Raw genomic sequence first — 27,435 nt, forward strand, 5'->3', positions numbered from 1 at the left:
ATATTCTGTGCTAGTTATAGATATGTTCGGAATAAATAACACTCTAGAGAAGTCTCTAGATTAGTAACTTAATTTGTGCTGGAGCTGAAAAATGAGTATAAACCTCTCAGTGCAGTGGAACGAGGAAATAAGAAACATGTTAGATCTACTCTTTCCCATCAGTGTATTTCCAAGCTCTAAGCTGGTCGTGGGTTTCGCCTGTCATACACCTGATAACAAGTACTTGATTAATGCTTTTGTGGTAGATTAATAGACATGTGAGGTGCATTTCCCAATGTGTTATGCAATACCTAATCAACTCTAAACAAGTTTCTTCCCACACTGTTCTATGTCAATCATTGTACTGTTGTTAGATTATGGTGCAGAGATTTTGGAACTGGCCCCATTTTCTCTTTTTGTTTAACCAGTCAGTCCGAATGAGTTAGTCCTTCACAAAAAACAGTCATCTCCCAACTACTATCCAGAGCTTGGATCCAAATTAATATGGACCAAAGAAGAAACAGGCATAAACAAGGCTGTATACTTCTCTCTGATCATGACAGACTTGCTTCATATGTTTATAACTAAGATGCCTGAAAAGTTTTTAATCAAAAGATCAAATAATCAAGAGGCTTTTGATATTGCTTCTGTGTCATTCCTGTTGCTTCTATGTCCATAGGAAGGAAGACAAATATGAACATTTTTATAAACACAGGGAGATCGAAATGAGAATGATACTCAAGAATGTAGTGGAAAAAATGGGTCAGGCAAACAACCATTTCAACTATCAAATAATAACAACTCATATAAGTGTCAGGATTTTTAAAACACATTGGTTGGAAAGGAACAGAAGACCCTATAACATGTACGGACAGAGTGTCTTGTCGTACTATACAGTTGACTGGGTGCTATTGGCATATAACAGGATATACTTCAAGCTGAGTCAGTTATTGAACCCAGGTATTGCACTTTTGTTAGGTCAGTCCTGGTCCTCAAGAACCAGTATAGAAGAACCTGCAGAGTGACTGTTTCTGCTTCCATTAATAATGTTTCAGTAACTAGCATCACTCTTTAAATTAAATGTAATATAAATAACCACAGCCCTTTGAGTGTTTGCCTTCAAATGTAATATAATTCTATGACATTTACTTTAAAAAATTATGCCAGATTCTTGTACTTGATTGATAAATAAATAAATAAATAAAACCACTAGTTAAATGGGAAACCAGCCCAAGTATTTTACATTTTTATTGAAGTAATTCAACAACTTCCATTCGAATTGAGCTTATAAATACAGTTAGGTCCAGAAGTATTTGGACAATGATGGAGCTTTTGTGATTTTTGCCTTTATACACCACCACAATGGATTTAAAATAAAACAATCAAGATGTGATCGAAGTGTAGACTTTCAGCTTTATTTTAAGAGGTTCCACAAAAATACGGCATTTACTATTTAGGAATTACATCCATTTTAAGCAAAGTACCTTCATTTTCAGGGGCTCAAAGGTATTTGGACAATTGACAGACAAGAAGTTAATTGACCAGGTGCGGTCTATTCCCTTGTTACTTCAAGCCAAATGAAGCAGATAAAAGGTCTGGAGTTGATATCAGGTATTGATTTGGCATTTGGAAGCTGTTTGACTGGAGCTACCAATATAAAGTCCAAGGAAATCTCAATGCAAGTGAAGGAGGCCATCATTAGGATGAAAAAACAAAAGAGACCTATCAGAGAGATAGCAAAAACTTTAAGAGTGGCCAAATCAACCATTTGGTACATTCTTAACAAGAAGGAATGCACTAGCAAGCTCAGCAACACCAAAAGGCCTGGAAGACCACAGAAGACAACTAAAGTGGATGATTGCAGAATCCTTTCCTTGGTGAAGAAAAACCCCTTCACAACACCAACAGAAGTCAAGAATACTCTGGAGAAGGTAGGCGTATCATTGTCAAAAACTACAATCAAGAGACGCCTTCATGAATGTAAATACAGAGGGTTTACAACAAGGTGAAAACCACTGGTAACATTAAAGAACAGGAAAGCCAGATTAGACTTTGCCAGAAAGCATCTAAACTGATGCTTGGACTTCAAACTTGGACTGATGAAACCAAGATTAACTTGTACCAGAATAATGGGAAGAGAAAAGTATGGCGAAAGAAAGGAACAGCTCATGATCCAAAGTATACCACATCATGTGTCAAACATGGTGGAGGCAGTGTTATGGCATGGGCATGTATGGCCGCCAATGGAATGGGCTAACTGGCGTTTATTGATGATGTGACTGCTGACAGAAGTAGCAAGATGAATTCTGAGGTGTATAGGGCTATACTCTCTGCTCACATTCAGCCAAATACTTCAAAACTGATAGGACACTGCTTCACAGTACAGATGGATAATCAACCTAAACATACTGCGAAAGCAACTCAAGACTTTTTGAAGGCAAAGAAATGGAATATTCTTCAATGGTCAAATCAGTCGCCTGATCTCAACCCAATAGAGCATGCTTTTCACTTACTGAAGACAAGAGTGAAGGCAAAAAGACCCACAAACAAGCAGCAACTGAAGGTGGCTGCAGTGAAGGCCTGGCAAAGCATCTCCAGCGAGGAAACTCAGAATTTGAGTTTTGAGAACATGGGCTCCAGACTTCAGGCAGTCATTGACTGCAAAGGATTTTCATCCAAGTATTAAAATTATGGTTATATTTACAATTATGTCACTTTGTCCAAATACCTTTGAGCCCCTGGCTGTAATTGTAAATGGCTGTAATTCCTAAATGGTAAATGCCATGTTTTTGTGGAACCTCTTAAAATAAAGCTGAAAGTCTACACTTCGATCACATCTTTATTGTTTTATTTCAAATCCACTATGGTGGTGTAAAGGCGAAATCACAAAAACTCTGTCATTGTCCAAATTCTTCTGGACCTGACTGTAAACATACGTCGAAATTCTTGTACATATGCTACAGATGTAGTAGCTATTTAGATTACAGACCACTGAAGCTTTCTTTTACCTTTGGATCAATATGGAACAATAATTACCAGATAACCCAGAAGCTGGTTGGGGACTATACACAGTGGAGCAAAAACAAGATCACATGTTACATGCTTAAATCATTAAACATTCACACACACATAAAGGCATGAGGATTAGATACAGCTGCAATATGCAAGATACAGCTACATATTCACATAAACACGAAGGAGCTCTAGGAACTGCAAGAACTACATAATTTTTTTAAAGCTGTTTTTTGAGAACTAACAATACTCAAGCCTCTTTCCTTGTTTTCCACTTTGAAGGAAATGATGTTAAAGCCATCCTACCACTTAACTTGATCAGAGGGCTGATGATCTAAGCTACCTTTTGCCAACAGGAAAATGGAAGAGCTGAAGTGTGTGCAGTGCAGGGGGTGTCGTGGGCAGTCCATTCCTCCTCTAAAGCTCATGACTTGTGAATGTCCAGCACAGGATGATAATATAAATATGTGATACTAACTAAATATTAAATACTGTACTGTATTTAACAGGTTACCAGCTATTCTGAAAGACCCTCATTTGGTCATCAAAGAAAAGCTCATGTTTCATGCAAATTTCATACAAACATTCAATAATTAAATACTTTTGCTGTCACTATTGGTTGTTATCGTTTATGGGAAACCAATAAAATGTTATTCACAAAAAAAAAAAGTAAATACTAACACAATGCTGTTGAATTCTCAAATCTGATTGGTCAGAAGGTGATTAATTTTCTAAAACAGCATAGATCTGACAGTAGTAATATAAATAACAGGGTTTTTTTTACCGAACTTTTTTTTTTTTTTTACATTCCAGAGCATTAAATGTAATTATAAATGGGTTAAATTATGATGTTTAGTTCATTAGTAAATTAAAAATGTATATCATTGTCAGATTGTTATGGCATAAAGTGTTTCAGGGCATGGCGTAATAGGGGAAAAATCAAATTTGGGGTGCTAAAGGCATCACACCACCCTGTTTTTGATTAGTTTCCTATAACAGTAAACCCCATACATGTTTTCAACAATAACAGACTTATTTTTAGGGAATTCCATAATGTTTTAACTTTTCAATAGATTACAGAACAAATGCTTGGAAATAAAACATATTTCTGAAGTAAACATACTGATTGTATTTTCTGTGTACTCTGGCTGGTGTATTCAACCTGAGCAACAGAATACCGAGAGATAAAACAGGCATGTGAAAGGAAAAATGATCAAAATGTTCATGTTTCGCTAAAGACTACTTGTGTGAATATATTTCTTTGGGGTAATGTTTGAGTTGAAGCAGAATAAAGCAGATACATTCAGCTATTTTGTGTGTGTGTGTGTGTGAGAGAGAGAGAGAGAGAGAGAGAGAGAATTATACTTTGCTCTTCTTCCTCCAGACAGCATCCATTCATTTCTGTTGAACTTGGCTCCAAACACATACACAAACTTCAACAATGAATCCTTAGAATGAAATGAAATGAATGAATGAATGAATGAATGAAAGCCTTTATTGTCATTGTATATCTCTGTATACAACAAAATTAGGAGCACTGCTTCTGACTGGTATATGTTAAAAACATATATCATTAGACAATAAATAGACTATAAAGTGAGTATACCGTATAGTATAAAAGTATGTATGTATGTATGTATGTATGTACAGCAAGTATACGGGATAAAGTATATACAGCAAGTGACTAAGTCATAATATTGCACATTGAACATCCAGAACATTCTGAAAACTGACCAGTGATAGTATTGCACATTACTCTTTACATTGGTGTAAACCACGAGCTGCCTCATATCATAATTTTAAACTGTGTTCTAAATTGTATAAGTCCATGGCTTTTATCTGAACTTAACAGCTGTTTAGTTGTACCTGGTTAAAATATCATCAGCTGCTTGTGAAACACATATACAGTAAGTTAAATGAAATTTTGCTTTGTTATAACCATGGGGAAACTGTTATGGGTTATTTTTCTTCCTCATTGACTTTATGGTTGTTGCATCCTAGCTAACCATCATATGGGGCTTTGGATTAGTTCCCACTACAGAATCTGCATTGATGCAGGGCTTTTCCAAAGAACACTTTACCACAGACAATATTCAGTGTTGCTGTCTTTTACTGATATGAGAACTGTTTTACTGATATGAGAAAAGCCACTTAGTCAGTGCCGCCTAATGATAAAAGCATTTACCCAGCTACTTACGTCATATTGTTTGACATTTTGTGCCCTTGTTATTGCAACTAAAGTGCGTGGAATTTTTTCAAAGCATGCCTGCTAAAACAGTTATAAGACTTATTTCCATTTGATTGTTTTTGGTGAGGAATGGTTGTACCATCATGAGCAGTGCTGTTGTAACACTGGATGATTTAAATCTGTAAACATTTCCTTGCTCTCTGATCAATTTTCTGAAACTTGTGTTGGTACTATCAGATGATGGCACCAACCAGTTTGGGCATATGGAAGGTGTATTATGGTTGTCTCAACTGTAAATAGTGCAGGTTTTAGTGTACACAGTCAGCCCTCCATCAGAGCGTGCATTTGAGAGAGAGAGAAAGAGAGATACAGTCAGGTCCGTAAGTATTTGGACAGTGATACAATTTTCATAATTTTGCTTCTGTACACCACCATAATGGATTTGAAATTAAGCAATTAAGATGTGATTGAAGTGTAGACTTTCAGCTTTAATTCAAGGGGTTGAACAAAATTATGGCAATAACCGTTTAGCCAGTTTTTAAAGAGTCCCTCCATTTTCACAGGCTCAAAGGTAATTGGGCAAACTAACATAACCATAAATATTAGGATTATTTTTAATACTTGAATGCAAGCCCTTTGCAGTCAATGACTACCTGATGACATGGACATCACCAAATGCTGAGTTTCCTCCCTTGAAATGCTTTGCAAGCCCTTTACCACAGCTGCCTTCAGTTGCTGCTTGTTTGTGGGTCTTTCTGCCTGCAGTTTTGTCTTCAGTAAGTGAAAAGCAGCTCAGTTGGGTTGAGGTCAGGTGACCGACTCAGCCATTTAAGAACATTCCATTTCAAAGCTCTTGGATTGCGTTCCTGTACATCTTGGGTCATTATCCATCTGTACTCTTAACTGCTGTCCTATCAGTTTTGAAGAATTTGACTGTATCTGAGAGAAAATATAGCTTTATACACTTCAGAATTCAACCTGCCACTTCTATCAGCAGTCACATCATCAATAAACACCAGTGACCCAGTTCCATTGGTGGACATACATGCCCATCCCAAAACACTTCCTCCACCATGTTTGACAGATGATGTGGTATGCTTTGGATCATGAGCTGTTCCTTTCCTTCTCCATACTCTTCTCTTCCCATCATTCTGGCACAAGTTAATCTTGCATCAGAACTGGTCAGGTTTTTTCGAGGTTTTTAGCAAAGTCTAATCTGTCCTTTTTGTTCTTGAGTGTTACCAGTGGTTTGCATCTTGAGGTAAACCATCTGTATTTACATTTATGAAGGTGTCTCTTGATTGTAGACTTTGACAATGATACGCCTACCTCCTCCAGAATGTTCTTGACTTGGCTAGACGTTGTGAAGGGTTTTTTTTTTTGTCAACAAGGAAATAATTCTGTGATCATCCACTTAGGTGTTGCTGAGCTCACCATTGCATTCCTTCTTTTTAAGATGTAACTGCCCATAGTGCTGTTACTATGGGTCTATAGTAGGTTGCAGGTCTACTACAGCCCTCTAGGGGCTCTAAGCTGCTCTCCTCCTCTAACTTAACTGCAGGTGTAGTAGAGGGAGAGTATTGTTCGGTTAGGAGGAAGCATGGCCTTCTTCTTATGCTACCTGCAATGCTGAAGAGTCCAGATTGAGAAATGTGTGTGTTTCAAGCTCAATCAATAAGGACTCTTTTATATTGGTAATTTTCCTACTGGTATGCTCATTGTGTGAATACGGGAAGCATTCCGATGCTAAGATTGCTACTTCACACCCTATCGTGGACTCCTTGGGATTATACACTCAAGTGAGAAACGTTTGCCTGGAAGCACATGGTGGATGGTGGTTTGTTTGGACAACCATTGGTTTCTCATTGACCTTTGTATTTTCATCATCATCATTGTCATCATCTTCAACAACATCATCATCATCAATCAACGATAAGTACAATAGTCATTCATCAAAAGACATTCAGGTCTCACATTGGACAATGTGCAGGTTTACTTTTCATCCATAATTCACGCCTTTTGCTCCAAATGGATCCATTTATACAGGTTTTTGAGCCTGCTGATTTCTTTTGTTTGTATGTTTTTTGCCTTATTGTTCATGCCATTTTCTACTTTCCAATAATCATTTTGTAAACCCCATCTGTGTGGTTATTATTTAAGGTACATACATTAAGAGTGGTTGGTGGTCCTCTCCCTCAAAATATTTTGTAGCGGCCCCCTTCTTTGAAAGAGAGGCGGAACGGTTACATAGAATGTACCAAATTTTTGATTTGGCCACTTCTAAAGTTTCTGCTATCTCTCTGATTGGTCTGTTTTGTTTTTTCAGCCTAAAGATGGCCTCCTTCACTTGAATCAACACTTCTTTGGACCGCATATTGAGAGTTCCCATGAACAGCTACCAAATGTAAATTAAGCACTTGGAATCAACTTCAGACCTTTTAACTCCTTAATTGGTCATGAAATAATGAGGGGAAAAAGCACACCTGGCCATGAAACTGCTTATCAGGCAATTGTCCAATTACTTTTGAGCCTGTGAAAATGGAGGGATGCTGAAAGTAAATGGCTGTAATTCCTAAATGATTAATAGAATATTTTTGTTAAACCCTTGACTTAAAGCTGAAAGTCTACATTCTAATCACATCTTGATTGCTTCATCTCAAATCCATTGTGGTGGTGTGCAGAGGCAAAATTACGAAAATTGTGTCACTGTCCAAATATTTATGGACCTGACTGTACATGTTGGTAGAGCAATGACTTTTCCCTGATGATTAGTGAGATCAAGTCCTGAACTGGTCCTTTCCTAAGCTTTATCTCACACTCTCTTTCACACACACATACAGACACACACCCACACCCACACCTACCCATACACTCACTCACACACACACAGGAGCGCTTCTCTGTTGAAAAATTACTGTTATCGTGTTCATAAAACAGGAAGTTGAGGTAGCCCTTACACGGCTGCTCTACTACACCAGCAAAGACTATTATAAGATTGAGATACAGACAGATCCTAGATAAGTGTCCTGTCCTCATTCAAAACAAAAGCTGCAGTAGCTATACAGAGCTTATGACAGAACCCGGAATTACGTCAGATGGGTTATGAATAAACAGATTTGTCTGATAGAGCACCTCATCTTTCTCTCTTTCACATACCCCTAATACGTAATACATACGTGTATGCAATCAGCTTCTTGTGTTTGTGTTGGTTACTGGGGAGGGGCCAGAGCAGCAATAATCTTTATCTGTTACTCTCTACTGTTTACAAAGGGAGAGAGAACAATGAGAGAAAGAGAACTTCCTTTGCAGTAGAATAGATACCATGAGTAATAATGATTATGCCAATGTACTACTACAGAACATCTAAACTATATGGAAGCTGTTGTGTGATAAGGAAGAACTAGATAGTGTGTGAGGATTGGCAATTGCTAAATTGGATAAAAGCAAAACAAATACTAAAAAAGTAAATGAATGATCCTGATAAATCAATCAAAATGTTTAATTTGTTTTTCTACCAACACGTCATACAGCAACAGTTATCACCAAGTATATGGCACCCAACATAAGACTTGTAGATGCACTGTACAGTTTTTGCCTTTGATTATAATCATAAAGTGAGCGTGAACTGTATTTTCCTGCTTGACTGCTGCTACTGCCCCCTGAGAAGGTGTATGCACTACCTCTTTCAGTGGTTGTGCTTCACACATTGAACTAGCTAGCTAGATACATGTGGCTGGGAAATAAATTAGAGTGAACAGAATGCAGTCTGGTCATGATTACAAACTTTTTTTTCTTTTTTTTTCTGATTGGTAAAAGTAAATGCCTCTGGTCTGATTTGCAGTGGATCCAAATTCTATCCTGGGAACCCTGGGTGCGAGGTGGTAATAAACCCTGGATGGGATGCCAGTCCATCCCAAAACACTATGCATGCACACATTCACATATATGGGCAAGTCAGAGTAACTAATCCATACCAGCATGTCTTTTGGGATGTGGGAGGAAACCAGATAACTCAGAGGAAACCTATGAAGACATCCAAAATTCAACACAAACAGTAACCTGAGCTTATTTTTAACTATTAATTATGTACACTATTTGACTATTTCTGCTATGGTTGTGGGTGGCATGGTGGCACAGCTGGTAGTGTTGCTGCCTCACAGCTCCAGGGTCCCTGATTCAATCCTGAGTGTGGAGTTTCACATGTTTGCTGTGTCTGTGTGGGTTTCCTCTGGGATCTCTGGTTTTCTCCTGGTGTCCAAAACCATGCAGGTAAGCAAATTGACTATGGTGAAATTTCCCCTAGGTGTGAATGTGTATGTGAATGATGCCGTCTAATGGACCAGCATCTCATCAAGGTGAATTCTCCCGTCATGGGCTCAGTGTTCTGCACAGGCTCTGGATCCAATGCAACCCTGAACCCTGCACTGTTGCCTCACACCTCCAGGGTTGGAGGTTCGAATCCCACCTGTGCTTCGGGGGTTTCTTCCGGGTACTCTGGGTATTTCTCCTCAGTCCAAAGACATGCAATGTAGGCTGATTGGCATCTCCAAATTTTCTGTAGTGTGTGTGTGTGTGTGTGTGTGATTGTGCCTTGCAATGGGTTGGAACACCATCCAGGGTGTAACACACAAAATGTCCTGATTCAAACGTCTGAGGGTTAAACACTCTCTCACATACATTACAAAGAAATCCCAATTTTCCCAAAATAAGAGAAGAGCAGCAACCAGCCACTTAGAGACTCAGAGAGGTTGATTTAATTCATAGTGAATATCATTACTTTTGTGCCGCCTTGCAGAACAGCACACAAGGGTAGCAATAATAGATTTATTTAGGATGATTGCTTTTCTGGTCTTACAAGGTTACATAAACGATGAAGGATGTTTGGGGAAGTCGGAAACTAATATGAATCACTGTGACCAACTAGTTTTTTTTTTTTTTCGTTTAAGGGAGGGGGGACGAGGGAGGGCTCAGAAAGGTACCAAGAAATGGGAAGCGACTCGCACTACATGATTTGCACATGACGCCGTCTATGTAACACGATCCTCCAATCAGTTAAATAACACAGGACTTGGGGTCGACGTCCTATGCGTGTACAGGATGTGATCGAATCTCGGAGTAAAGGATGTGATCACGTTTCATGTCGCATGCACGCTTTAACGCTTTAAAGGGATAGCTGGATTGGCAACTTTACCACAGTCCAGTAAATAGTTTAAGTGTAAAGCTGTGATTTGTCGGACTCGGACTGATGTTCATCACGCACAGCCATGCGAGTTACAAACCTAGAAATGTCCACATGGGTTTTTGAGAAGAGATGCGTGCTGTTAACAGAAGGGAAGGTTAGCATCTGTGCAGCAGGTAGAGGAGAGAGCGCCGCTTCAACTCCAGCACAATGAAGCTTTCACAGTTCCACAAAGCTGCAGTAGCGGCTCTGCTCACCTTCTGTACACGCGTGAGTTGTTTATTACAGCGCTTATTGACCAACAGTGAGTTTATAAAAATGTTTTTTTTTAATCTTTTGTACTTACAAAAAAGTAATTACAAAAAAAAAAAAAATCACTATTCATTTAATGCTACCAAATATTACAATAACTGAGTAGTCAGCCGTTTTTATTAGCTAAATTTATTAGTAACCTTTATTAGCAACATTTATAAGTAACCTTTATTAGCAGCTTTTATTAGCAACATTTATAAGTAATATTTATTAGCAGCTTTTATTAGCAACATTTATTAGTAACCTTTATTAGCAACATTTATAAGTAACCTTTATTGGTAACCTTTATAAGTAACCTTTATTAGCAGCTTTTATTAGCAACATTTATAAGTAACCTTTATTGGTAACCTTTATAAGTAACCTTTATTAGCAGCTTTTATTAGCAACATTTATAAGTAATATTTATTAGCAGCTTTTATTAGCAACATTTATTAGTAACCTTTGTTAGCAACATTTATAAGTAACCTTTATTGGTAACCTTTATAAGTAACCTTTATTAGCAGCTTTTATTAGCAACATTTATAAGTAATATTTATTAGCAGCTTTTATTAGCAACATTTATTAGTAACCTTTATTAGCAGCTTTTATTAGCAACATTTATAAGTAACATTTATTAGCAACATTTATTAGTAATCTTTATTAGCAACATTTTATTAGCAACATTTGTTAGTAATCTTTATTAGCAACATTTATTAGCAAGCTCAAGAGTTTGCTTTCTTGTTTACATGCTTTAATTCATTCATCTCAATGTGCTTCAAGTGTCTAATACCTCAGAACAGCATGTTTACATTTGAAGTCTTATTCGCAGCTTGACCAGACTCCCTGGCTAGTTTACATGTTCAGTATGGTTCCACTTTAAGCAAAAATTAAAACAGGTCATTTTTGACCTGAACAGAACACAAGAGTTAAGGAAACAATTACAACAGTGAAAATGAAAGAAATCCAAATACACCATCAAAAACAAGTCTGAAACAAACAGTGAGATACTTGGTAAACGACCTTAGAGGCAAGTCAACATTTACTGTGTATCGCAATATGGAATATCATTTTATACCCAGGGGTGGATTTAATGATTTAATGATTTGGGGGCCCTGTAGGCAAAATATAGGAAAGGGGCCCTATTCAACTGCACATATTTACCTCAATTATCCTTGAGCGTCCTTTCTCTGTTGTGATGCTTGCTGCTGCACAGCAGTGTCCCCTGGTTGTGTCCAATTTTGAAAAAGGAGTGAATGAGAATGTTTAACAACATGTTGCATGAAGAACACAATCTGGCTACCATAAACTACAATACATACAAATACAACACCTTTTTTTCTGTCTCCCTCTTTCTTTAATGCACCTTTCCTCCATCAACTTGAACTTGAACAAACTATTTACAACTATTACAATTGTTACCTTTGCCTAGTGCTACGTCCGCCCCTGTTTTTTTTTTTAATATCCTAACATACACAGCCATTACTTGTGATAATGAAGGAACATCTATAAAGCCTAACTAGCCTTAAACATCTATGTTTTTATTTTTATTATTATTATTATTATTATTATTATTATGAAGTATGTACTTTTGTAATGAATTTCCTTTTGAACTATTTAAATAATTGTTTTTTTTTTATTTTTTACTTATAATAGTATTGTTCTGTGTTTAACTTCAACACTACATTTTCTTTCTGAATGAGATAGCTTAGTTCATTCTTATATTTAACATATACATTATGCCTGCTGTTTTTGTCTGACAGTTTGCTTATGATTTTTTCCCCCCACATAGTGGTTGGTATGCTTAATTTGTGCTTAATTTGTACTTCATTTTGCAAAATCAAGGTCTGCAATTAAGACTAGCCCTGTTGTATATGTACCACGGTGGCATCTAAAATATTTGGCATGTAAGAAGACATAATACATAATACATAATATTTTAAGGGCTGGAACCTTATGGTCTGGAATTAGTTTATTTTAAAATCCATGGTGACTGAGTTTATAGTAGTCTAACACAAATGAATGCTTTTGTGTGTGCAGGTAAAATCCATCCCTTTAGATTGTGATCCAGAATACCTGTGGCTTCAGGAGGAGGAGAACTGCAACAACATCATCCATCAAGACAACATTACACACACTAACTCCACAGGTGATTCATATACACTCATACACACACATGTGCATATCCCCTCCTTTTATCACTATTCAATCACTCCTAAAAGGAACCAAAATGTTTGGTTTAGAGGACGGTCCAACTACATGGGGTTATACATATTACAGTCCACATCTGGGCATTTAATACATTTTCATACCCATGTGCTTCTGGGTATGGGTATATTAGTGGACAAACATGCCATTTTGGGTTTATTTTTGGAATATGTAAACTGATATGGTGGTGAATATGATGAATAACCACCATGATGCAGCTTTGCTTGTTATCACATTAAACATGTAGCCTCGTCCACCTCAACCCATACACATCCTCAACAACGTCACTGAGTCACTTACTTCCTTAGCCAAGGATATTTACTTTGCGTTTTTTTTCCCCCCACTGTTACCTAATTTGTCCAAGTGGATATTTTTAAATATGTGGTCTGTATAATGTGAAGCTCAACATGGACTGATTTTTAGACCTGTATGAGTGCTTACTAGGACTGTCAGTAACAACAGGCTTGCACACACACCATATATACCAATCTGTCAGTACACTGATATTAAAATAACACTAAAATGCAATACAGGACCCTCTCTCTGGTATACTCAATCATCACATATATCATCTAAGACAGAGAAATCCATATTTGTTTCAACCTGTGTGAAACACACTTATAATAACAAGTCGCCTATCAGACCAAGACATTACAGCAGTAGAGAGAAAGGCTGAATCCTTAATGTCTGCCGTCTTAAAAGGAAAACATTCATCAGCATGTGAATGGCTCCTCTCTCATGATTGATACTATGTGAATGTGTGCGTGTGTATGTGTGTGTAGTTCCTGATTTCTTCTGATTGATTGTATCTCCTGACTGGCTTACTCAATTACAGCTACCACGAATGAGGAGACCATTTAGATTACATTATCTATTATCACATTATTGTACATGATGTGCATGTTTAGGGCTAAATATTAAAGTGAACTGAAGAGTTGCAGAGGAGTTTTGGAGACTCAGTTGTAAGATATTTTTGGCTGATGTGGAGATATTATATTTCCTGTAAACATTATGGAAAAAAAAACATTTTTGTTTATTTCTCATCATTATGAACAACAACATTATGTTTATTTCTCATCATTAACCTATGAACTTAGATGTCAAAAAGAAGCAAAATTCATCTGACAAATGGGAAACACTCTGTATACATAATTACTGAAATAATGGTAATGCCGGCATCATGTCCCCTTCTATAACCCCTGCAGGCTGCAGTGCATTATGGGATGATGTGAACTGTTGGCCTCGTGCAGAGGTTGGAGAGGTGATCTCTCAACAGTGCCCCACATTCCTCAGGGCCAAAGGTTGGTTTGGTAGTGGTTTTGAGCCAGTCATTCAGCACAGCTATGTTATTATAGATATTGTATGTATTTATCCATATGAACAGGAAGTGTAAGGAGAAATTGTACAGAGAATGGGTGGTCCGATCCGTTCCCACCATACATACTGGCCTGCGGATCCATGAATGGCATAGTGCACCCTTCCTCAGACATGGTACGATTAACACAACCTCACACATAATAGTAGTTTAAAGCAATACTCCAGCATTTTTCAACCTAATCTCTATCTATTGTATGTGTGGTGTACTGTGTGTGATTACTACAGGCAAGAATTTCAACACATTTATCTGTACTGAGAACACAAAATCTGTTTACCTGAAAGTTACATATAATGGCATCTGTTGAGTTCCATCAATAAGCATCATTCATTCATATATCTTGGTGTATCCAGAGCCTATCCCAGGAACAATGGGTGTGAGTTGGAGAAAAAACTCTGGATGGGATGCCAGTCCATCTCATGGCACCATTCACACACACACATTCAAATACCTAGGGCCAATTTAGAATAGTCATTTCATCTACTGGCATTTTTAGGAAGTGAAAGAAAACTGGAGAACCTTGAAGAACATCAATCCACAAATTAAGCAAAACAAGTATTTCTGTGATACTTTCATTAATTCTTTTGTCAAAAGTATATGTAAAATACTCTATAAATCTGTATGAATCATCCTTTCAGAGATGGGACAGATTTATAGCTGTGTGTCAGTGTAGTTGTGTGGATCTAATGGTGCTCAAATAACACAAAACTTTAAAGAAAACTTAAATAACTGAAATTACATTTTGCTGTATTGTTTCAATGTTAGAAAGCTACATGGATAAAACTGCATAAGGTTTTTAGTAAGACTAAATAAAAAATTTCGGTAAGACATTCTCTCACATGTCTCGTCAGTCAAATTATACTTATTGATCAAATTCAAATATGCGCTTAGACTTCTATTAAAACTGAGTTTTGAGAAAATAGGTTTTCAGTTCCTTGCTGTGAATATTGCTACGTTGCCTTATCCTTTCATCATATAGAGAGAATTATCCATGTATTCGTCATCAAGTCTAGACAACTGCAATTCTTTGTTTACTTGCCTTAGTCATGGAGCCCTGGCTTGCCTGGAGCTTGTCAGGAACAAGTAAACGTAGGGAGCACTTTACTCTAATTGTGGTGTCCGTGTTATTTTTGCAGACACGTCCAGGTAGTTTAAGAGATTTATTATTCCAAAACACTAGTTGGTCTCATGGTTCCAATAAGCTTTCAAAGGCTTTGAAATGAAGTACATTACATCTGTGAAGTTACATGTAGTGAAGTGATCAAAAAGGTTTTTAACTGTGGTGGATGTTTCCCACATTTAATCAACCACCTGTCTATTTCTGGCCGTCTTATCATGTGCTGAGGTTCAAGTTCTGAGAAATGCTCTCTCATGTGAATTTCAGTTAAACTATATCAGTTAAAATATTTATACATCATAAACATAATAATCTTGCCTAAACAGCTACACCAATTCCCGCCTACCTTCACTGGTCAACTGGTTAAAATTTAGGATAAATTTTAAACTTCTGGTGCTTGTGTACTAGGTATTACATGGTGAAAGTTCTTAATATTTTTCATAATTGCTGTCTCCTTAATAATGTAAGGTGTTTTTGGTCTTCCATCCAAGGGCCCCTAGCTATCCCAAAGAGTTAAAATTGCTAAACAAATAAAGAAAAAGAACAGAAAAACATGCATACTAGTCATCCTTTCTGCAGATGTAGTAGACAGACATCAGGTTGAAAAATGGTGACGTATTCCTTTAGTCAGCAACAGAGACAATCCTAAGCTTTGCTTAGTCGTTGTTTGTATCTGTTGCATGGAGTCTAAATGATGAAACTACATTAAAAAATACTGTTCTGAATTAATCCATGAATAGGTAGATCTGTATAAAATCCTGTAATTTTTGAAATGCTTAGTCCCATGTATGTGTGTGTGATTGTGTGTCTCTGCAGATGTTGGCATCACATGAGTACTTCATGTGGGTAAAGATCATGTACTCATTGGGGTACAGCATCTCAGTTATCTCCCTCACCATTGCTTTCATGCTGCTGTGTGTGTTCAGGTACAGCCTTGTAAGTGTGTGTATGTTTCTTTTATATAAACCCAATAAATCTGTCTTTAATATAAATACATTATGGCATGTTGTCTTTTCTCAGAAAGCTCCACTGCACTCGGAATTTCATCCACATGCAGCTCTTTCTGTCCTTCATTTTGCGGGCTGTTTTCATTTTCATCAGGGATGCAGCATTACACAATTCACAGGATTATTACCACTGTGAATCTCACCCGGTACACACACACACACTCACACACACACACAGCACTCTTATCTGGCAAATATGCACACTAACAATACATGAATAGTTACAGATGAAAAAATTTATGTCACTGGTTTACATAGATAAATGTGTTATTCTCTGAGTGTGTAAAATATGGCTTTGTATTTTCTTGCAGCTTGGCTGTAAGGTCGCACTGATCTTCTCTAACTATGGTATACTGGCCAACTATAGCTGGCTGCTGGTGGAGGGTCATTACCTGCACAGCCTCATCCACCTGTCCCTACGTTCCCCAAGAAAACGCCTGCACTGGTACATCAGCTTTGGCTGGGGTACGTCTCTCTCTCTCTCTCTCTCTCTCTCTCTCTCTCTCTCTCTCTTTCTTACATACACACACAAAATATACAGTCAACACTAGAATTATCTACACTCCTCAAGAGAATGGACAAAAATTCATTCATTCATCTTCAGTAAACACTTTATGCTGGTCAGGGTCACACTCGATCCAGAGCCTAGCCTGAGAACACCAGGCACAAAGCAGGAATACACACGGGATGGGACGTTACCAGGCATACACACATTCACATCTAGGGGTAATTTAGAGTAGTTAATCCACCTAGCAACATGTTTTGGGGGTGGGAGGAAATTAATGGACACAGGGAGAATATGCAAAACTCTGCCTAGACAGTAACCTAAGCACAGGAACGAACCACAGACCCTGGAGTGTTGAGATAGTAATGCTTCCCGCTGCACCACCAATTGCTTTCTGACTCCAGAAAAAATTGTTGGCCAAATATGAGGTTTCACGTATGTAAAATCCCACTGGCATTAATCAACATCTGGTAAACTAGACAACATTTAACAGAAAAGAGACAGATGATTGTTGACCTTGAATTGAAAAGGGCAGTGTCTCCAACATTGTTAATGCTGTTATTCTTTCAGTGGAAGTCTTCACCAAATATTAATTGTAGGGGTGCAAGTAACATTGAATCAAGCAGTTTGAAGAAAAAAATTCACTGCCTAGGAAAATATTTTAGGTTTTGTAAATATCTAAGATCCCCGAGAGGGTTATGCTCAAAGTAATATTCGTTGCATGTGTTATTTTCATTTTTGCTCATTTTCAAGAAGGCTGCCAATAATTCCACAGTGGCCTCCAGAATCTCTTTTTACACATTTTTCTCAAACACACTAACACACATTAATATCTCTCAAACACATACAGTTATGTATGCCTAGCTATGTAAACATTTCCTGGCAAAAAAAAAAAAAAGTAATGTCTTTCTCATATTCATTTCACTGTGATATTTTATTACACTGGTGAATTGTGGAATGGTGAAAGTTCAAGCTTGTACTGCTGTGTTAAGCACTGGCTCTGTTCCTTTTCACTCAGGCACTCCCATGTTCATCATCATCGTGTGGAGTGTCGCCAAATATCTGCGGGAGGACGAGGGGTGTGTTCACACAGACCAAAATATCAATATAATATAATGTCTTGCTCTTCAAAAATCAGTTTCTGAACATTGATAGAAACCTCCAGTGGAAGAACTTTAATTTTCCAAGTAGATGCACTGCAATCATTTGACTAATACCTAAGATTGGCATATGCAATACTTGTACATGTACACCTACAGTGTCATGTTCACCATCATACAGACCAGGTTTGTATAATCCTTAAATTTCACTGATTGCCAGATTTAGCCTATTAGTTTTCTGTTCAAATAAAATATATCTGCAGTCTGTTTACTGTGGAAAATAATCAACGACAGGGTGATGTGATGCGGCCTACCATGAAGCAAAGTGAGGTCACCATCAGGAAGTTGATTATTTCCTAATAACAGCATATTGCAAAGTGTTTTAATTCTCTTATACCACAGCATTTTCGCAATCCTAACATTTTTCTATTTATTAAAGAATGGCATGTCATACATTTTAAAAATGAATAGTTATGTTTAATGTTGTGGAACGTACACAAGATAAGTTATTTCCTGCCATCATTTCTTCTCTTTTGAAGTTAATAAAAAAAATGCAGCTTGTCATGTTCTCGAGAAACCTGTATACAACCTGTATGCAAAATCTGTATAGTTTACACTATTTTCCCCTTAACCCATACTTAGTTGTTCAACAAAATCATATCTGATGACTGAAGTTTGCTTCTTTGAACTGGAGCTATGAGGCTAGCTTATAGCTACCAGTTTAGCATTGTGAAACTGCATGTTTAAATCATCATACGTTTGAATTAAACTATGAAGAGTTATATGGTATCTCAAACAGACTTGTGGTTTTAGGCACTATATGACTTTTCTAAAAAAAAAAAAAATTTTTTTTAAAATGGCCAAAATAACATGTGGCTCAAAGGCTGAAGGTGAAATTTTTTTTTTTTAAAAAACAAGGGATTGGGTGCAGTTGTATGATGTGTTCTAGTTTAGATTGAATACTTAATTATTATATTTAATCTCATTTTTATATGATTGGGCTTTTTCTGCTACCTTATAAAACTGTAAAAAATGTGTTACTAAGACAGAGAATCTTGAGTTGTGTTGAGAGGGTGACAAGTACTTTTCATGATGCTAAACTGGTAGATATAAGATTACCTTATTTGTTAGGAATATTAGATTCGTACCTCCAGTACAAAGCTAAGGAGGTAAACCTCAGACACCAAACATACATAAGTGTACATTTTAAGTCAGAAAATTGTACAAATGAAGAATTGTAAATTAGAACATTTTATTTTTGGGCAAACTATTATTTTAATGCACTCCACAATACACACCATGAATTATACATTACATTATTACTACATTGTTTAAAGAGGTGACAAATTGTTCTGTATTGCACTTTTTGCAAACAGAACTAATGGATGATATAAATTAGAAGCAGATGCATGTGCTGTAAATTCAAATACTCTTCACTTGCACTTCCTCTAATCACAAATTCCTCAAAAAAAAAAAGTAAATGTTTTATAAAACTAAATGAAGTCATCTTGGTGATATTTTGTGCCGTGTGTATGTTTGGCTGTGTGTGCAGGTGTTGGGAGACAAGAAGCAGAGGTTGGATCTGGTGGATTCTGAGAGTTCCTGTAATCCTGTTCATTACAGTAAGCAAAATACAGACACACTTTCCCACAGTCAGAAGACTCTTATCTGTCATCTTCACATTCAGAAAGGACTTGCATCACTCACCTGTCACATTTTATCTAGTATCACCATAATTACACATCAGATCTAAATAATCCTGATATTGATGGCATATTAATATTATTATATTACTATCTATAAACAGCATCTTTATTTCTTTCCTGAATTACCAATGTGTTTGTTTTCATTCATCATAACAGGTGAACCTCCTGTTTTTCCTGAGAATCATACAAACAATAGTAAGCAAGATGAGAGCTCCAGACATGATTGGAAATGAGTTTAAACAGCACAAGTAAGTTAACCTCACAACAGCCAACACTGAGCACCACATAAAAATGTTCCAGGCAAACAGGAAAGAGGGAAGAGACACAGAACAGATGGAACAATTCTGTATTTTAGTTTAACCTACTTTTGTGATGCTGTTCTTCTGCTGTATTGTATGAAGGAAGCTGGCCAAGTCCACACTGCTGCTAGTATCACTGTTTGGTGTGCAGTATGCCCTCTTCACTTTTTTCCCTGATGGAGTCAACGTTCTCACCTTCCAGATCTGGAACACCATCGAGCTTGCCCTGGCCTCCACACAGGTGATGGCTTACAGTTCATATATAAGGTATAAAACATGACTGGGTGTGCTGTTATAGGAAAATAATCAACAATGGGGTGCTGTAATGCGGCCTGACATGAAGCGATGTCACTATTCAGAAGTTATTTTCTAAAAACAGCATGTCCCAAAGTGTTTTATTCCTCCTATACCACAGCAATTTTGGTTTCAGGTTGTCCATGCGTCCAAGCGAGATTCTCTTTAGCACGATATCTCAAGAATAAGTGATTGAATATTTGTAGGATTTACTGTATATCATTGTAAATAGCAGATGAACCACAAAACAAGTTCCTGTTATCACTTGCACTCATGGAGCACTTTGTTAGGAGCACTATACTAGGGAGGGTAGGACCTCCCTTTGCTCTCAAAACAGCCTCAGTTCTTCATAGCTTGGATTCCCCAAGATGGTGGAAACATTCCTTTGAGATTCTGGTCTAAGTTGACATGATTGCATCACGCAATTCCTGCAGATTTTTCAGGTGCTCTTTCATGCTGTGAATCTCCTGTTCTACCACATCCCAAAGGTGTTCTATTGGATTCAGATCTGGTGACTGGGAAGGCCACTGAAGAACATCGAATTCATGTTCATGAAACCAGTTTGAGATGACTTTTGCTTTGTGACGTGGTGCATTAAAATTGTGGCCATGAAGGGATGCATATGGTCAGCAACAATACTCAAATAGGCTGTGGCCTTCAAGAAATGTGCCAAGAAAACATTCCCATACCATTACACTACCTCCACCAGCCTGAACTGTTGACACAAGCAGGCTGGGTCCATGGATTCATGCTGTTGGCACCAAAATCTGAACCTACCGTCTGTGTTCTTCAGCAGAAATCGAGATTCATTAGACCAGGCTATGTTTTTTCAGTCTTCCTCTGTCCAGTTTTGGTGAGTCTGTGCCCACTGCAGCCACAGTTTTCTGTTCTTGGCTGACAGAAGTGGAACTTGATGTGGTCTTCTGCTGTTGTTTCCCATCCGCCTCAAGGTTTGACATGCAGTGAATTCTGAGATGCTTTTCTCTGATGGTTGATGTGAACATTATCTGAAGCTGTTGGCCCGTATCTGAATGATTTTATGCAACACATTACTGCCACACAATCGGCTGATTAGATAGATTGAATGAGTAGGTGTACACGTGTTCCTAATAAATTATTCGGTGAGTGTATGACATAGCAGATGTAAACAGCTATTCCCTCGCCACCTTCTCTTTTTATCTCTTAAATAAGATAAAACAGGGCTTATCATGTTACCAAGAAACAAGACAGTTCAACATCCTCTAACCTGAACACTTCCCAATGGCAGAAAAGTGCTTTGCAGCTGACTGTTACAAAGCACTGACAACCGAGACTCCTTCCACAAATGTTCCATAAATTAATAAACATCATGTTACAGAAACCTTCATCACATCAATGACTACACGTTTTTCTTTGCTTTATGACAGCAGTTTTTTTAATCCATTTAATCTTATCATTAATCTTAGATTATATGGAGCACCTACCATACAAGTCCCTGTGAATGATCTGTTACTAAATGATAACGTATTAGAATGATCACATTAATATAAACCTGTGATTTGCCTTGAAGTTGACACTATTGTCAGAGCCATCTTGTTGAATTCTCGTATCTAATTTTCCAGAACAACGCTGTCTTGTTAACACATGCACCCAATATAAATTTACGACATGCAGTTCAATTATGTTTATACCACAGTGCTTTTAAAATTCTCAAATCTGATTGGGCATCACATTACCCCGTCATTGTTTATTTTCCTATATAAGCATGCCCCATTGTGTTTTATTCATACCATAACAGATCTATAGATGTTTTGTCCATTTGTCATCACACCAGGCACTAACCGAACACTAGTCTAAAATCCAGACTGTTGCCCAGGCACTGAGAGATGTGACTGTGTGTGTCTCTTCTGTTGTGCAGGGCTTTACAGTAGCACTTCTGTACTGCTTCCTGAATGGAGAGGTAAGTGTCTCTGTCTCATGCTCACTCACTCATTACAGATATTTATCTGGAGGTTGAAATAAGAGCAGTAGTGCAAGTTTCCTAGCAAAACGAATTAACTGGATAAATTAAAGAAGCTGATGTTTGTGTAGAAATATATATGTATAAACACTAAAGCACTAAAACATTCATTATACAATAAATAGCACTAAAAGTAGTATCTACATATTACATAACACCATTCCATACATATTTGTCAGATGTCTAATAAAGTGGATTAGGAATATTCCCTTTTTGCTGCTTTTGCTCCTTTTCATCTTTGATTCATTTTTCTTATTTAAACCTTCACAGTACATTCTAACCCCTGACCTTTGGCAGGTTCAGCATGAGATTACGCGGCGCTGGCGAAGGTGGCGTCTAAAGCAGAGTGTCCATGGCGACGCCAGATTGCACCATGGTTCCCTTAGCCAAAGTGGCCTACCGCTCACACAGATCTCACTCTTAGCCAGAGTTAATAACATATCCTAACAAACACACAGCAGACCATAAAACAGTCAAGCTCAATAAAATATTATACACACAATCTACTGTAAAGCAAAAATCCATAAGCTCTTACTAATTACAAACATGACCCAGTAACTCAAACTATAAACATTAATAGTGACCTACATTAACAGTCTCAGTGTAGTCTGACTGCAAGATGCACTATGGCTGAACGGAGAATGTGTTCTCTCATGCATGCACACACACACAATCACACACACAATCACACACACACAGAGTGTTTCAGTTGCCAGGTCTCAGTCCCATTAATCTGCTGTTAATAGAATCATAGTTGACTGAGTAATACAAGAAATTTCACCAGTCTACTTAAAACACTGCAATATAAGGAAAAAAATTTTATGCTATATTTATATGATACCATAAAATGGCTTTAAAGCTACAAACAGCATAGACTAAACAAATGGTAGATTATTCATTTTTCTTACATTACGTTTATATTATGTCATGTTATAAATTAACAATGTTTTGGCAAACTGCATCAAAAGGTTTAAAAAAAAAAAAAAAAAAAAAAAAAACTGTCTTCACTAACCTGAACACTCCACACAACATATTGTTTAAATTATCATGGATCATATTGGATCATGTTCCACTGTCATTGTTTACTATAGTTTTAATTACATATTCCTAGCCAAGGGCTCATTTACAAAAGAGAATTTTCTCAAAGCACTTCTCGCGGGAAAAAAAACAAGCCCCTGTTGTCCAGTTTTAATACCATTTAGCCTGTTGTGTCTATATGTACATGCTATGATGTACATACGTGTGAAAAAGAAAAAAAAACAGATTATAAAGCATCGAAGGAGATATTGATAATAATGTTGCTTCGTGTTATTTGTTGTTACTTGCTATATAGGGTAATGGTGTAGTTTTTTGTGCTGCTTAGCACAATCGATTATAAACATGATTAAAGTCTAACTTTGTGAATTGTGTGAAATATATACATGATGTGAAATTGTGAAAAGTGTTTATTGATAAGTTTTCATAAAGATTTAGATGAACTGAATAAACTATTTAGTTTGTAGGTATAACTCAAATTCTGCTTAATTGCACAGTTCTTTCAGATAAACTATTTAACTCATTAACTTCAATAAATCAAGCTTTATAATATAAACTGATAGTTTTTGTTCTGTGAACGTTGTACATCACTCAGCAGTGGTATGTCGAGAATGGCCAATGCCTACGGTTTCCCCACATCACCACTGGAGGACAGAAAATATGCCATATTCTGGATGTGCCGTGCTGCCATGCCATTGAGGAAGAAGAGGAAGGTTGCAGTGAACTGGGACCAGAAGCTGAGCGTGAACCTCAGAGGTGTAGCATAATCCCATAATAGGAACACAAAGGTCATGACCCCTGCGGCAGCCAATCCTGCAGCCAGCAGCACAAGCCATGACCCTAGATGCCATCGCTGCCTAGATGCCAGTCCCTCGCTCACCTGTGATATTACCAGCAGCTCCAGGCCAAAGATGGCGCTCACCACAGCCAGAGAGACAACACAGCGACACAACCCGAGCCCGTACTCCAGGAGCTGGCCCACTTCCTCTCCAATGTGCCTGCTGCAGTTACGGGGTGCACCAGAGTTCTCTGTGTCCACCTCACAGAAGAACCAGAGGCCAAACATGCGCCGTTTGGTCAGCAGCCAGTGTCCATCACACACTGCGATGGAGGACTGGACAATGGAGAGAGCCACACACAGGATGATAAGAGTGCGACACACCACTTCAAGGAAAAAAGGATGAGACTTCTGGGCAGCAGGAGTCACAGCCTGTGAGTGATGTAGTGATGTAGGGAAAGACACACAAAAAAAAGGAGACACAGGTTTTCATTAAACAGTACCAAAAGATGCCTTAGATGCCATCCTGTCAGAACTGTAGGCAAAAAAAATGCATCATCAGTGGCAACGGACCACATGCCACTTCCATGTCAATGTCATTGTACCACCCAAAAAATATCTGGTCACTGGTGATCCTGCTGTGGTCCTTTTCAACTGATGGATGGAGAATCGGGGCTGATATACTGTGCTTAACCACATATGGGCTACCGGCAGTGATTGTGCATCTACATGGTAAGTGCACCTGATAAATGGATAAAATGTATACAGGTAGATGTAACTAATAAAGTGGTCACTACATATACTACACACCTAGCCGCATTTAAAAAAATAATAGTAGCGTTTCAGCGCAGTGAACGCTAGTGACACCTGGTGGTCAAAAGGATGAAGTGCAGAGAGTAATCTACTGCATGGTAAAGGAGGGTGGATTGGGTTTTGGGTTTCCAGGCAGCTGACAAACCTGTGCATGCCAATCCTTCCAAAACGTTGGTTTTTTACACAGTAAACTGTAAACAATAAATACTGATATAGAAATAGGCTCTTATAGGATACACCTAGAATAAAACAGGTTACGTCTACGTAAGCGTCATGTTTGTGCGACAGTAAAACTTCAGCTGCATGTTCGTTCACGTGCGTTCAAAATGTGCTGCGTCTCAATTCGCCTACTATCCGTCCTAAATAGTATCCGAGATTAGAATTAGTGTGTCCCAAATCGTAGTATGTTGAAATAAGTATCCCAAAGGTACCCGGATGGTCCACTATTTCCAGTAGATTTTGGAAGTGTGGATACTTCTCGGCTAATTGCCCACAACTCCTTGCGCGAGGGAGGAGGAGTTTGTGACGGTTTTTTTTTTTTTTTTTTTTTTTTTTAAGAGAGGTGTAAATGAAATGTGGAAAATAAATCAAGGGAATGGTAAATTAAATGACTTAGTATAAATTATATAAGGAATAATAAATGTAGAAAAGCAGAAATGTAAATGAAGAGTTTGTTTACGGTGACAGTGTGCGTAACTAGGCAACAAGGTTCACTTCCGGTACATGACGTGTTTGTTAGTTAGTTAGTAAGTATGTCCCAGTATTTGCATACTCTTTTGCTACTCACTCAAAAGTATGTACATTTTTCTTCACAAAAAACGTACATACTTTTAGTGCATAGTATAAGTAGGGGAATTGAGAAGCAGCACTGGTCTTTGCCTTGGGGCCTAAGGACGGCCTGTACGTTATTAGGATGGATTTTTAACAGAAGAGACAGACTCAGAGGCAGGAGCTGCTATAACCCTGTGGTGCTTCTGGTTAAGAGAAGGGTCCTGATGAGAGCTCGCGTGCTTACTGAGCATCCAATCAGATCGGAGTCATATTAATCAGATCACAACAGACTATACTGTATTACTCTTTTTCATATATAACTGCTGATTCGTTTCCAGAATCACTCAGTGTTCATGTCAGTCGATTGTAGTAAATAGCAGCAACTGCACGATCAGTCACTAAAAAGTCATCTTCCTAAGAATTTAAAGTAGGCTAATGTTATTCACAGTCTTCACTGCCTTGCCCAAACTAACAATTCCCAAATGTAGAAAAAGTGAAATGAAACCTTACCATAATTCTTATTGCCGTCATTCTGATCAGCTCCAGACTTTGCACAGCCCTGACTGAAGGTGTCACACACACCACTTGTGATACCAGTCGAAAGTGCAACAGGCGAAGTGTGATTTCTGTCTAACATTAACCGACATGGACAAGAAGCAGCAGTTCACCGTTAATCCTCCACTCACAGACAGCTATAAGGCATTGTGTGTTAAATTGCTGCTCACGTCGCTTTCAGCAGCAGGACAAAGAGACAATAATCACTGCCAAGTGAAAACCCTTTGCCTTAAATGCAACTTGTCAGTAACATATTGGTGGTTATGTAACTTAAGCAGACACTCCTACTGTCTAGTTACAACTGAAAGACACTTATGCAGTACTGACATTGTGGTTGTTTTTTTTTTTTTTTTTTTTTTTTGAAAATAAACAGAATAATGCAGTGTGGAGGCGGGGGCGTGGTCTAGCGTGGGTTGGAGGGCGGAGCCAGGAAAAATAAGGATCTACACCTGTGTGTGTGTGTGTGTGTGTGTGTGGTAGTAGTAGTAGTAGTAGTAGTAGTAAAGAAAAATAAAGAGCTTGTTTGAGTTGTCCCAAGCCTGCCTCATGTCTCATCATTTCTGGCCCAACCTGTGAAAGTGTCACACAGAGTAAAGCCCAGTACCAGTTCCTAGCACATGAGATCTGAAATGTAAGCTATTAGGTACATAATTAAGGACAGAATACAGGATCTGTTCAGACTGTATGTGGACAGGACAGGTATGCATTACATACCATTTGCTTGCTGGTCAATATTCAACCAGGTCAGTTTAGCTGGAGTGAAGTATTAATGTGTGACATTTCGGCATGCTCGGGCTAAAGGTAACTGCTGAGAATAAAAATGAGAGAGAAAAAAAAAAAAAACCTCTACTGAACTTTCTATCAAATGTCTGTAAACAATAGGAATCAAACACTTTTTCAGACACAACAGAGATCAGAACTACGAGTCGCAGCTTGTACTTAATTGTGCTCTCTTCCAGCATCTGTTGCCAAATTATACACAAAAACAGACTTTTGGTGGCATCATGTTTTATATGATATCATCTCCTCATGTATAAAGTCTGTGTCACTATCACACATACTGGCAGTATAAAACACACAAGAGATTCTGAAAATATATCAAATCCAGTGCCAATCCAGTGTTTTACACAGCCCTAATACATATAAAAATTGGATCAGTACATCACTGTACACACACTCCATATTTAATTATTTTATCTCTGTTTACCTCTATTATGGCCATTTATT

The 27,435-nt window shown here is 37.8% G+C and overlaps 2 protein-coding genes across 2 annotated transcripts; one reads left to right on the forward strand and one right to left on the reverse strand.

Annotated features, from left to right (window-relative positions):
* The first annotated feature begins 10,206 nt into the window (after positions 1 to 10,206).
* LOC113526206 (secretin receptor) lies at positions 10,207 to 23,688 on the forward strand. Its single transcript, XM_026913040.3, has 13 exons — positions 10,207 to 10,628; positions 12,687 to 12,795; positions 14,060 to 14,155; positions 14,239 to 14,345; positions 16,163 to 16,272; positions 16,367 to 16,499; positions 16,665 to 16,818; positions 17,877 to 17,937; positions 19,511 to 19,580; positions 19,821 to 19,912; positions 20,066 to 20,204; positions 22,155 to 22,196; positions 22,554 to 23,688. Exons 1-13 carry the CDS (start codon positions 10,569 to 10,571, stop codon positions 22,701 to 22,703), a joined length of 1,323 nt encoding a protein of 440 aa, XP_026768841.2. The 5' UTR covers positions 10,207 to 10,568; the 3' UTR covers positions 22,704 to 23,688.
* Positions 23,684 to 27,422, reverse strand: tmem37 (transmembrane protein 37). The gene is made up of 2 exons (XM_026913041.3): positions 26,164 to 27,422; positions 23,684 to 24,501 (listed from the first exon to the last, which is right to left on the reverse strand). Exons 1-2 carry the CDS (start codon positions 26,182 to 26,184, stop codon positions 23,914 to 23,916), a joined length of 609 nt encoding a protein of 202 aa, XP_026768842.1. The 5' UTR covers positions 26,185 to 27,422; the 3' UTR covers positions 23,684 to 23,913.
* Between the last annotated feature and the right edge of the window lie 13 nt (positions 27,423 to 27,435).

This window comes from Pangasianodon hypophthalmus, chromosome 5, assembly GCF_027358585.1.
Source record: "Pangasianodon hypophthalmus isolate fPanHyp1 chromosome 5, fPanHyp1.pri, whole genome shotgun sequence".
In the NCBI taxonomy this organism is placed as follows: Eukaryota; Metazoa; Chordata; class Actinopteri; order Siluriformes; family Pangasiidae; genus Pangasianodon; species Pangasianodon hypophthalmus.

What these genes read in the sequence shown, in the direction of transcription:
- LOC113526206 (XM_026913040.3), top strand. Translation starts at nt 10,569, where the DNA reads ATGAAGCTTTCACAGTTCCACAAAGCTGCAGTAGCGGCTCTGCTCACC. An exon ending in GTACATCAGCTTTGGCTGGG is followed by an intron (nt 16,819 to 17,876) that starts GTACGTCTCTCT and finishes CTTTTCACTCAG; the next exon opens with GCACTCCCATGTTCATCATC. An exon ending in CTGTAATCCTGTTCATTACA is followed by an intron (nt 19,581 to 19,820) that starts GTAAGCAAAATA and finishes TCATCATAACAG; the next exon opens with GTGAACCTCCTGTTTTTCCT.
- tmem37 (XM_026913041.3), bottom strand. Translation starts at nt 26,184, where the DNA reads ATGACGGCAATAAGAATTATG. An exon ending in TGACGGCAATAAGAATTATG is followed by an intron (nt 24,502 to 26,163) that starts GTAAGGTTTCAT and finishes CATCACTCACAG; the next exon opens with GCTGTGACTCCTGCTGCCCA.